The sequence below is a fragment of the Heptranchias perlo genome, chromosome 35, assembly GCF_035084215.1.
Source record: "Heptranchias perlo isolate sHepPer1 chromosome 35, sHepPer1.hap1, whole genome shotgun sequence".
NCBI lineage: Eukaryota > Metazoa > Chordata > Chondrichthyes > Hexanchiformes > Hexanchidae > Heptranchias > Heptranchias perlo.
Genome location: NC_090359.1, coordinates 11,802,805 through 11,815,390, shown reverse-complemented (window position 1 = coordinate 11,815,390; position 12,586 = coordinate 11,802,805). Strand labels below are relative to the sequence as shown.

The following is a 12,586-nucleotide window of genomic DNA, read 5'->3' as shown; positions in this document are numbered from 1 at the left end:
TACACCCAAGCCTGACCTTCAGCTTTGATGCTGGGTTAATCACCTTACACCTTCTAGTTTTAATTTTATCTGTTGTGCCTAAAGTACACTTTCTTTCCGCTGCTCTACGCTTTTCCCCTTCACTTGTTCTTGAACAAATGTTTTTTAACTATTTGTATTATAAATTTCCCCTGGGTATTCCCCTCTCTTGCTGCTCTCAACTTTATTCCCTTCTGACTCCCCGCTCAGGTTCCCATCCCCCTGCCACTCTAGTTTAAACCTTCCCCAACAGCACTAGCAAACACCCCCGCGAGGACATTTGTCCCGGTCCTGCTCGGGTGTAACCCGTCCCGCTTGTACAGGTCCCATCTTCCCCAGAACCGGTCCCAATGTCCCAGGAATCTAAATCCCTCCCTCCTACACTATCCCTGCAGCCACGCATTCATCCTGTCTATTCTCCTGTTCCTATACTCACTAGCATGTGGCACTGGTAGTAATCCTGAGATCACTACCTTTGAAGTCCTGCTTTTTAATTTATCTCCTAACTCCTTAAATTCACCTTGCAGGACCTTATCCCTTTTTTTACCTATGTCGTTGGTACCAATATGGACCACGACGACTGGCTGTTCACCCTCCCTCTCCAGAATGCCCTGCAGCCGCTCAGTGACATCCTTGACCCTAGCACCAGGGAGGTAACATACCATCCTGGAGTCACATTTGCGGCAGCAGAAACGTTTATCTATTCCCCTTACAATTGAATCCCCTATCACAATAGCCCTGCCACTCTTCTTCCTCCCCTCCTGTGCAGCAGAGCCACCCGTGGTGCCCCAAACTTGGCTCTTGCTGCTTTCCCCTGATAAGCCATCTCCCCCAACAGTATCCAAAGCAGAATATCTGTTTGAGAGGGAGATGGCCCCAGGGGATTCCTGCTCTACCTTCCAACTTGAAAACCAGGAAGTGAAAGGTGCAACATTAAAATCATTGTAGAATTGTTATAATCAGCGACAAAAGAGAGCGTAAGAAACAATTTAATTAAATAAGAGACAGAAGGGAAAAGTAAAAACAATAAAGTTTTTTTTTTAGTGACCAAAAACTATGAAAATAAGGACTAATGAGACTCCACATTTTTAAAAGTTAATTTTTAGTTGTTTGGCAGTCATTAAGACTTACTGCACTGTTAAAACTTAGTTTAGATCTGGTATTTTTAAGCGTACCTGTTTTGTAGCGATATTAGTTTATTTCCAGCTGGGCAGATAATCAAGTTGGCGCATTTTCAATGATTTCTCTGATTGCAGCGGGCGATATACCTTTAATTCAAAGCTGTCTTATCGCCGGCGAACCAGTAGGAGTAAGTTCTGGATTTTCACGCTTCACTGTGCATCTGTGAACACTGAAACTTGCTCCTCCATTTCACCACTAACAACGGAGAGTGCTACTGAGCTCACAATAATTTTACAAGCAATTTCTGCCCCAATATATCACCAAGCTTGTTTTATAGTTTATCTTAGGTTCCGTGTTTATTTCACGTTAATTGTGAGTTATTTTTGACATTGTAAAGAGTTTCTCATTATTTTAAGGCTATTTCGTTAACAAGGAACTTGAGAAAGTGAACGGCAATTTTATACACCTCCAGGAAAAATACATGCAACTTTGGATGAGGTTTTGTGATCAGAATCGTGCTCCAGGTATGTATAATAATTATTCATATTTTAGGAATCTATTCATCCTTCCACCTATTGACGTAACCAGCCACTCATCCATGTCCCCACCGATTCATTCCCTTATCCATACATATACACCCATTTGGTTATTAACTTGTTTTTTTGTCTGTCTGGCTGTCTATCTATTATCCATCTATGTATCTATCAATCTATGTATGTATGTATGTATGTATATATGGTCCTGCTAAGAGAATGTCAGAAGTTGGGAACTAAATTAAAAAGCAGAACCTCAAGGATGGTTACCCCGGGATTACTACACGAGCCATGAGTTAATTGGCATAGAGATAGACAGATCAGGAAGGTGAATGTGTGGCTGAAAGACTGGGGTGGGAAGGAGGGGTTCCATTTCATGGGACACTGGCACCAGTACTGGGACAAGAAGGAGCTGTACCGTTGGGATGGGCTCCACCTGAACCGGAATGAGACAGTGTCCTAGCGGAAAGGATACATAGGGCTATCAATAGGACTTTAAACTCGTAGGACGGGAGGAGGGATCTGGGGAAGAGAACATAAGTCTGAAGGAAAAAGAAATAGGAAATGAGAGAAAAGGTCAGACCAAGTTAAGGAATATCAGTAACAAACGGTCAGGGAACAAATACAGTTACAGAACATGAGTGCAAAATGACTTAGAAACAAAGGGATGGGAACAATTACTGAAAACAAATTAAATTGCCTGTACAGCAATGTGTACAGTGTCCGAAATAAAACGGGGGAATTGGAGTCAATAATTCATAGCGAGGAGCCAGATGTGAAAGGGATAACTCAAACATGGTTACAAACGGAACAGGAATGGCAGTTAAATATTGCAGGGTATAATGTATTTAGAAAGGAGAGAGAAGGAAGGTGGGAGGGTTTGGGGTAGCCATACTAATTAGAGACAACATAATGGAAATAGAAAAAAGGGACATAAGTAACTTTAGGATAGAAACTAGATCCTTATGGATTGAGACAAAGGATAAGAAGGGATCGATCACGTTAATAGGGGTATTCTACAGACCACCTAATAGTGGAAGGGAAGTGGAGGAAGAAATATGTACGCAAATCTATGAAATGAATAAAAAGCATCGAATAATAATGATGGGAGATTTCAACTACCCCTAAATAAACTGGCAAGAAGAGAGGCAGGGAAAGGAGAAAGGGGAATAGAGTTTTTACAGTGTGTACAGGACTCCTTTCTTATCCAGTATGTGAGAAGCCCAACAAGAGAGGAATCGCTGCTGGATCTACTAATGGGAAATGAACTAGAACAGATAAGGAAAGTAAGAATTGGGGAACATCTTACAATGTTCACAACACACAAATGTTACACCCTCGTTCAAAAAAGGGTGTAAATATATACCCGGCTAAGACAGGCCAGTCATTTTAACCTCGGTGGTAGGGAACATTTAGAGACGATAATCCGGGACAAAATTGATAGTCACTTGGACAAGTGTGGATTAATTAAGGAAAGCCAACACGGATTTGCTAAAGGCAAATCGTGTTTAACCAACTTGATTTGAGTTTTTTGATGAGGTAACAGAGAGGGTTGATGAGGGCAATGCGATTGATGTTGTGTATATGGACTTTCAAAAGGCATTTGATAAAGTGTCAGATAATAGGCTTGTCAGCAAAATTGATACCCATGGAATAAAAGAGGCAGTGGCAGCATGGATACGAAATTGGCTAAGTGACAGGAAATGGAGAATAATGGTGAACAGTTTTCGGACTGGAGGAAGATGTACAGTGTTGTTCCCCAGGGGTCGGTTCTAGGACCACTGCTTTTGTTGATATATTAATGACCTGGACTTGGGTGTACAGGACACAATTTCAAAATTTACGCTTGGCACAAAACTTGTAAGTGTAGTAAACAGTGAGGAGGAGAGTAATAGACTTCAAGAGGACATAGACAGGCTGGTGGGATGGACGGAAACAAGACAGGTGAAATTTAATGCAGTGAAGTGCGAAGTGATACATTTTGTCAGGAAGAACAAGGAGAGGCAATATAAACTAAATGGTACAATTCTAAAGGGGGTGCAGGAACAGGGATACTTGGGGGTATATGTGAACAAATCTTTGAAGGTGGCAGGACAGGTTGAGAAAGCAGTTAAAAATGCATACGGGATCCTGAGCTTATGAACAGAGGCAAAGAGTATAAAAGCAACGGAGTTAAGTTGAAACTTTATTAAATACTGGTTCGGCCACAACTGAAGTATTGTGTACAATTCTGGGCACCGCCCTTTAGGAACGATGTGAAGGCCTTAGAGAGGGTGCAGAAAAGATTTACCAGAATGGTTCCAGGGATGAGGGACTTCAGTTACGTGGATAGACTGGAGAAGCTGGGGTTGTTCTCCTTAGAACAGAGACGGTTGAGAGGAGATTTGATAGAAGTGTTCAAAATCATGAAGTGTTTAGATAAAGTAAATAGAGAGAAACTGTTCCCATTGGCAGAAGGGTCAAGAGCCAGAGCCAGAGATTTAAGGTGATTGGCAAAAGAACCAAAGGCGACATGAGGAAATTTATTTTTACTCAGCGAATAGTTATGATCCGGAATGCACTGCCAGAAAGGGTAGTGGAAGCAAATTCAATTGTGGTTTTCAAAAAGGAATTGGACAAATACTTGAAGGGAAATAATTTGCAGGGCTGCGGGGAAAGAGCGGGGGAATCGGACTAACTGGATTGCTCTTACAAAGATCCAGCACTGGCTCGATGGGCCAAATGGCCTCCTTTTGTGCTGTAATGATTCTATGGTTCTATCTTGGCAATAATGATCATAACATAATAAAGTTTAAAGTAATGATTGAGAAAGACATAATAAGACAAAGGCCAAAGTAATTGACTGGAAAAAAAGCGAGTTTTGAGGGGATGGGAGTGGAACTACGGAAGGTAAACTGGAAAAAAATTAGACAGACAAAGAAATGGGACAGCAGTGGGTAATAATCAAAACGGTGATCAATAGAGTTCAGGAGAAATATATACCTCTGAAAATCAAAACGGTGATCAATAGAGTTCAGGAGAAATATATACCTCTGAAAAGCAAGAACAAACTCGCCAGTAATGAAACACCATGGATGAATAAAGAAATAAGGGTAAAATTGAAACTAAAGAAACATGCATACACAAATGACATAGACAATGAAGGAGAGGATGACAAAAGGGAATACGAAGAGGTTAGGAAATAAGTAAAACAAAACAATTAGGAAAGCAAAGAGGAACTGCGAGATTAATTTATCAAAAAATATAAAAACAAATAGTAAAGTATTCTACAGGCACATAAATAACAAAAGGAAAAACAGAATAGGGATAGGGCCACTAAGGGATGCACAAGATAAACTCACAGGTAATGACAGCAAAATGACAGAAATATTGAGTAGTTACATTGCCTCCGTATTTACCAGGGAAACTAACAAGGTGGACAGGACATTAGAAGAAGTCGAAAAAGATATTTAAACACTTCAGATAGAAAGGGGTGAGTTAATTGATAAACTAATTAAACTTAGGGAGGATAAGACCCCTGGTCTGGATGGATTGCATCGGCGAATATTAAAAGATGTTAGGGAGGAGATAGCAGAGGCACTGTTACATATATATAAATTCACTAGAAAAAGGAGTAGTGCCAGAGGACTGGGAGACAGTTAATGTTATTCCTATATTTAAAAAGGTAAATGGAATAAGTCCAGGCAACTATAGACCAGTTAGCTTAACGCTGGTGGTAGGAAAGATAATGGAATCTTTACTTGAAGATGTAATAGAAAGACATCTGGAGAATGAAAATATAATAAAGAATAGTCAGCACGGATTTCAGAAGGGAAAGTCATGCTTGACCAACCTTATTGAATTCTTCGAAGAAGTAACAGAAAGAGTAGACAAAGGTAATTTAGTGGATGTAATATATTTGGATTTCCAAAAGGCCTTTGATAAGGTGCCACATTGTAGACTCATGGCTAAGGTCAGAGCAGGTAGAGCCACGGGACAGGTAGCAGAATGAATAGCAAGTTGGTACGAAACAGAAAACAGAGCAGCAGTTAAGGGTAGCTACTCAGACTGGCAAAAGGTTGGAAGTGGTGTTCCACAGGGATTCGGGAATTGGAAGTACAATCTCAAAATTTGCGGATGAACCAAATTGGGGGGTGTAGTTAATACAAAGGAAAAATGCATCAAAATGTAAGAGAACATTAATAAACGTGCAGAATTGGCATGTAATTAGCAAATGAATTTCAATATTGGTAAGTGTGAGGTGATGCATTTTGGTAGGAAGAATAAGGAGGCCACATACTGCTTGCATAATCAGAGTCTAAATGGGATAGAGGAGCAAAGGGATCACGGGGTACAGATACACAAATCATTAAAAGTAACAACGCAGGTTAATAAGGCTTTAAAAAAGGCAAATCAAGCACTAGGGTTCATTTCTATCTGCCCATCTATTTCTCTCTCTATCTATCGCTCTATATAATCCAATTGTTTCTCTATCTCTAGTGAAATATGCCAACAAAACCTGTTGTCTTACAGAGTGTGATGAGATATTTTGTCCAAAGGAATGGAAGTTTTTTAACGGAAGTTGTTACTTTTTTTCAACTGAACGACGAAATTGGACTGCAAGTGCCAAGTATTGCAGTGGGAATAAATCCCATCTTGTGGTGATCACTAGTCAAGAGGAACAGGTGAGAGTTCATCGTACCGTGAGAATATAATATCACTTTAATTAGACCAATGATTATGGGGTAGATATTTCGATCCTGTACTCGTCAGCCTGCGATGTTTGATTTCATTAAATAAATGGATGAAGAACTGTGTGCACAGGAGCAAAGAAGTGGAATTTCCCCACTGGGTAGATTTTGTCTTCACCATCTGAGTGGTATCGGGCGGTGTCTATAACGGGTGCTCAGGACTGGCGGCAGGTCAAATATCATCCCGTAGACTCCCTCGGCATGGTGAGGAATTAATTCGGCTTAGCAGTAGTGTTTTCATTTCCATCGTCTTCAATGGCGGGGTGTGAAACGAGCGTGGCGTGAAACGGGCGGCCGATTCACTATCACTCGGTTTGTGCCACCGCGCAAGAGGAATTTATCCCCCGGTATTTTCACACTGCCAATGATTTTGCGCTCTCACTTCCTGTAGGGTCGTACAAAACAAAGTTAAGAGTTCCAGTGTTACACACGGTTGATTCTCACACTCACACTTATGCACTCTCACACACACACACACACTCACACTCAAGCAGTCTCACTCACACACTCAAGCACTCAGTCACACACACACGCTCATACACTCAGACAGACATTGGTACGCTCTCTCACACACGTGCTCACACACAAACTTATTTTCTAACTAACTAATAAGAGGATCCTAGCAGGAGCCTATTGCCTTATAAAGAGAAGACCATTCTGTTGTGTAGTCTATCTGCCACTGTCTCTATTTCTACCTCCTTCTCTATCTCTGTCTCTCTGCGTTGTAGCCTTTCTTTTGTCTTCTATTGTGTCAATATATTTACAGTTATTCATCTCTTCTTCCTCTTACCTCGATGACCCGTACATTCTTCTTCCCTCCGCTCTATCAATCTGCACTGGGTTTAAATCAAGGGTCATCATCTCCTTGTGGTCATGCTCATTATCCGCAAGATCTAAAACCGTGGACTCCTCAGGTCTCTCCGAATTTTCGGTTCCAGCCTTAGCTCAGAGTTAGCACTATCGCCTCGAAGTTGAAAGTTCATTGGTTTAAGTCCCACTCTAGAGACGTGAACACGGAATCCAGTCTGATACTCCTGTACAGTACTGAGGGAGTGCTACACTGTCGGAGGTAACGTCTTTCAGATGAAATGTTAAACCAGAGGAGAACATAAGAGGGGCAAAGAGAGTATATGAGAATAGATTAGCGGACAACATAAAATGGAACCCAAAAGTCTTTTGTAAACATATAAATACTAAAAGGGCAGTCAAAGGAAAGGTAGGGCCGATTAGGGTACAAAAAGTAGATCATCGTTTGGAGGCAGAGGGCATGGCTGAGGTACTAAATGAGTACTTTCCATCTGTCTTCACTAAAGAGGAGGATGCTGCCAATGTCACAGTAAAGAAGGAGATAGTAGGGAAATTGGATAGGATAAAAATAGATAAAGAGGAGATGCTGAAAAGGTTGGCAGCACTGAAAGTAGAAAAGTCACCTGGTCTGGATGGGATGCATCCTCGGATGCTGAGGGATGTAAGGGTGGAAATAGCTGAGGCTCTAGCCACAATCTTTCAATCCTCCTTGGATAGGGGAGTGGTGCTGGAGGATTGCAAATGTTACACGCCTGTTCAAAAAAGGGGAGAGGGATAAACCCGGTATCTACAGGCCTGTCAGCCTAATGACGGTGGTGGGGAAACTTTTAGAGACAATAATCTGAGACAAAATTAATTGTCACTTGGAAAAATATGGGTTAATAAATGACAGACTGCCCGGATTTGTTAAACTCAAATACTGTTTGACTAACTCGATTGAGTTCTTTGATGAAGTACCGGAGAGGGTTGATGAGGGTAGTGTGGTTGATGTGGTGTATCTGGACTTTCAAAAGGTGTTTGATAAAGTACCGCATAATAGACTTGTTAGCAAAATTGAAGTCCATGGGATTAAAGGGGCAGTGGCAGCTTGGATGCAAAATTGGCTAAGAGACAAAAGTAGAGAGTATTGGTGAATGGTTGTTTTCCAGACTGGAGTGAAGTACACAGCCATGTCCCCCAGGGGTCGTTATCAGAACCACTGCTCTTTTTGATCTATATTAATGACCTGGACTCGTGTATACAGGATATAATTTCAACGTTTGCAGATGACATGAAACTCGAAAATGTAGTAAATAGTGACGATGATAGTAAAAGGCTTCAGGAGGACAGAGAGAGACTGGTGAAATGGGTGGACACATGGCAGAGACAATTTAAAGCAGAGAAGTGTGAAGTGATACATTTTGGTGGGAAGAATGAGAAGAGACAATATAAACTAAATGGTACAATTTTGGAGGGGGTGCAGGAACAGAGAGACCTGGGGATCTTTTGAAGATGGCAGGACAAGTTAAGAAGGCTGTTAAAAAAGCATATGGGATCCTGGATTTTATAAACAGAGGCATAGAATACAAAAGCATGGAAGTTCTGTTAAACCTTTATAAATCACTAGTTAGGTCCCAGCTGGCGTATTATGTTCAATTCTGAGTACCACACTTTAGAAAGGATATCAAGGCCTTAGAGAGGGTGAAGAGGATATTTACTAGAATGGTACCAGGAATGCGGGAATTCAGTTGCATGGAGAGACTAGAAAACATAGGAACAGGTGTAGGCCATTCAACCACTGGAGCCTGTTCCGCCATTCAATGAGATCATGGCTGATCTGTATCCTAACTCCATCCACCCGCCTTGGCTCCATAATCCCTTAATACTCTTGGCTAGCAAAAATCTATCGATCTCAGATTTAAAATTATTAATTGAACTAGCATCTACTGCTTTCTGTGGGAGAGAGTTCCTCACTTCTCCAACCTTTCTGTGAAGAAGTGTTTCCTAAAGTCTCCTGAATGGCCTGGCTCTGATTTTAATGATAGGCCCCTTTGTCCTAGACTCCCCTACAAGCAAAAAAGGTTTCTCTCTATCGACCCTATCGATTCCTTTCATTTCCTAAAACCCTCAATCACATCACCCTTTAACCTTCTATACAAGCTAATACAAGCCTAATGTATGTAATCTCTCCTCATAATTTAACCCTTGGAGCCCTGGTAACATTCTGGTGAATCTGCGCTGCACTCCTTCCAAGGCCAATATATCCTTTCTAAGGTGCGGTGCCCAGAACTGTACACAGTGCCCCAGATGTGGTCCAACCAGGGCTTTTATAGCTGTAACGTAACTTCCTCCCCTTTATATTCCAGCCCTCCAGCTTTAAAGGTTGACATTCCATTAGCCTTTATGATTATATTTTGTACCTGACCACTACATTATAGTGATCTATGTACATGGGCCCCCAAATCTATTTGAACCTCCACTGTTCCTGGATTTTCACCATTTAAAAAATACTCAGATCGATGTTTTCTTGTTCCGAAATGGATGACCTCACATTTTCCTGCATTGAAATCCATCTGCCGCAGTTATGCCCATTCACTTAATCAATCAATGTCTCTGTAATTTTAAGCTCCCTTCTACACTACTTACTATGCCACCCATCTTTGTTTCATTGGCAAACTTGGATATATGGCTCTCTAACTTGTATTCTAAGTTATTAATAAATGTAGTGAATAGTTAAGACCCCAGCAGAGATCCCTGGGATACCACTAGTCATTTTCTTCCAATTCGAGTACACATTACAAGACTCTCTGGGGGACAAATTGGACAGTGGCCGTTTTTGGGCCAGGATAGCATGATGTGCTGTTACCCCGCGCCCAATGGTTCCTGCGCAGGCAGGATGCAAGTTTCCTGGCGCGGTGGACTCAATTGCAATCAGCGTTCCATTCCGGGCCTTGCTCATGGAATCAGTGCAATTCACACTTTCCACCACCGGGGGAGCTCAATCTCTTAAAGGCAGACTGTCTGTTAGAAAGCTCTTCAATGCAGCTGGTACCTCTTATTTGCTGAAAATAACGTCTGAACGGAGATCAGGCATCGCACACGTAAAGCACAGATGCAGGTCCCGTCCCTATGTTTACACACTGAGTTATGTTAACACATTGAATAAAGGATGTGCACCACTAAATCCCACATCCTCCAATCTGCATGCCAGACCTCACCAATCTGCTGATCTGAGTTTGTACGAGGCCTGCGAGATGGTGTGCACCAAAGTTCTCTGCTGATGCACCAAGGGCGTTGGTGCAAGAGCTGGACAAAAAGAGGGGCATCCTATATCTGCAGTGGGGGGAGGGAGGGGGGCAATAGTCCCTCTAGACATACACCCAAACGGCAGTGGGAGGCAGTAGGGGACGAAGTCAGTGCCAGGCGCACAGCATCATGAACATGGATGCAGTGCAGGAAGAAGTTCAGTGCTTTGACATGATTGGTCAAGGTGAGTGAGGTCAACTTTAAGTAATGTCTCCTACCAACTGCACAATGTACCACACACCCATCACCCACACACCAACAAACTCTTTCCATCAGTACTCAACTCTTCCAACCAGATGCTTCCTCTCACCCTCACACATTACCACTGTTTCAAGCCGCCCACCCACAACTCACAAGCCACAAGCTGGCAGCTATTCAACCATAACAGGCACATCACCCAGACAACACGCATTCTTGCAGGAGAAGGTGGCGCATATCAAGAGGCAGCAAGTGGCAGTGGCATTTAGCCCCTCGAGCCTGTTCCGCCATTCAATAAGATCATGGTGGACCTGTGATCTAACTCCATATACCCGCCTTAGCTCCATCCCTTAATACGCTTGGTTCACAGAAATCTATCAGTTTCAGATTTAACTTTCACTCGTGAGCTAGCATCACCATCTGCAGAAGAATGTTCCAAATGTCTCTCACCCTTTGTGTGTAGAAGCATTTTCTAACTTCACTCCTGCACGTCCTGGCTCTAAATGTTAGGCTATGTCCCCGCGTCCTCGTATTCAAGTCTAGGAGACCTCTAAAAACAGTTTAAAATGTCTCGGCAGCCAGAAGCAAAAATCTAGCCACAAACCTGTAAATCCTGCAAGGTCTCTTTTAAATAGCGCCGATGGGGGGTCCTCCAGGAACTCTACGATACGTTTAGATGGTCGGGGTTAAGACTGTGCGTTGAGTTGAGCGTTAAGTCACAAAATGGTGTCTATCACTTTAAATCAGCGTTGCACACTGATTTCATCCATTTTCTCCCTACTTTACATGATTTCAGTGTTCGCCATCTGCGCCTGTGCAAACTCCTATACCAAGATGACATCTGGTGCATGTCATGCTGGAAACGTGCGTGCGCATCCAAGACGCCATCTTGGATGTCGGAGAGGCCGTGTTGCGCTGAAACAATGGGCGCTACACGACCCAATTTAGAGCCCTCTCTCTTCTACCGCCGAACCAATCCCCTAACCAGGTCAATAATTCGCCTTCAATTCCATGAGCTTTACTTTTTGCTTCCAGTCTCTTGTGAGGAACTTCATCAAATGCCTTCTGGAAGTCCATATAACCTACATCCATAGATATTCCTGAAAAAATGTAATTAGGTTAATTAGACATGACCAATCCTTTACAAAGCCATGTTGCCTCTCTCTAATCAGCTCAAATTTCTCTCAGTGTTCACTCAATTTGTCCTTAATTATAGATTCCAATAGCCTCCCCACAACAGATGTTAGACTATCAGGCCAATTCTGGTTTCTCTCTCTCACCTTTCTTAAATAATAGAGTTATGTTTGCAATGTTCCAATCCAATTCCTCAATGGAGAGAACTTTAGAAGATTATGGCTTAAGAACATAAGAACATAAGAAATTGGAGCAGGAGTAGGCCAATCGGCCCCTCGAGCCTGCTCCGCCATTTAATAAGATCATGGCTGATCTGATCCCAACCACAAATCTAAAGAACACAAGAAGTCGGAGCAGGACCCGGCCACATAGCCCCTGGGCCCTCTCCGCCACCCACAGGGCATTGACCGATCCGAACTCAGCTTCATGTCCAATTTCCTGCCCGCTCCCCATAACCCCTAATTCCCTTTACTTCGAGGAAACTGTCTATTTCTGTTTTAAATTTATCTAATGATGTAGCTTCCACAGCTTCCTGGGGCAGCATATTCCACAGACCTACCACCCTCTGAGTGAAGAAGTTTCTCCTCATCTCAGTTTTGAAAGAGCAGCCCCTTATTCTAAGATTATGCCCCCTAGTTCTAGTTTCACCCATCTTTGGGAACATCCTTACTGCATCCACCCGATCAAGACCCCTCACAATCTTATATGTTTCAATAAGATCGCCTCTCATTCTTCTGAACTCCAATGAGTAGAGTCCCA

General features: G+C 42.4%; 1 protein-coding gene across 3 annotated transcripts in view; it reads left to right on the top strand.

The window, feature by feature from the left end:
- LOC137302048 (CD209 antigen-like protein E) overlaps positions 1-12,586 on the top strand; it is a 57,425-nt gene that overhangs the window by 23,369 nt on the left and 21,470 nt on the right. For 2 of the 3 annotated variants that reach the window (XM_067971744.1, XM_067971742.1), the window contains 2 exons: positions 1,557-1,664; positions 6,153-6,337. In XM_067971744.1, the coding sequence (XP_067827845.1) occupies positions 1,557-1,664; positions 6,153-6,337 (293 nt within the window). The remainder of the gene's footprint in view (positions 1-1,556; positions 1,665-6,152; positions 6,338-12,586) is intronic. The other variant, XM_067971743.1, reaches the window with a different exon arrangement.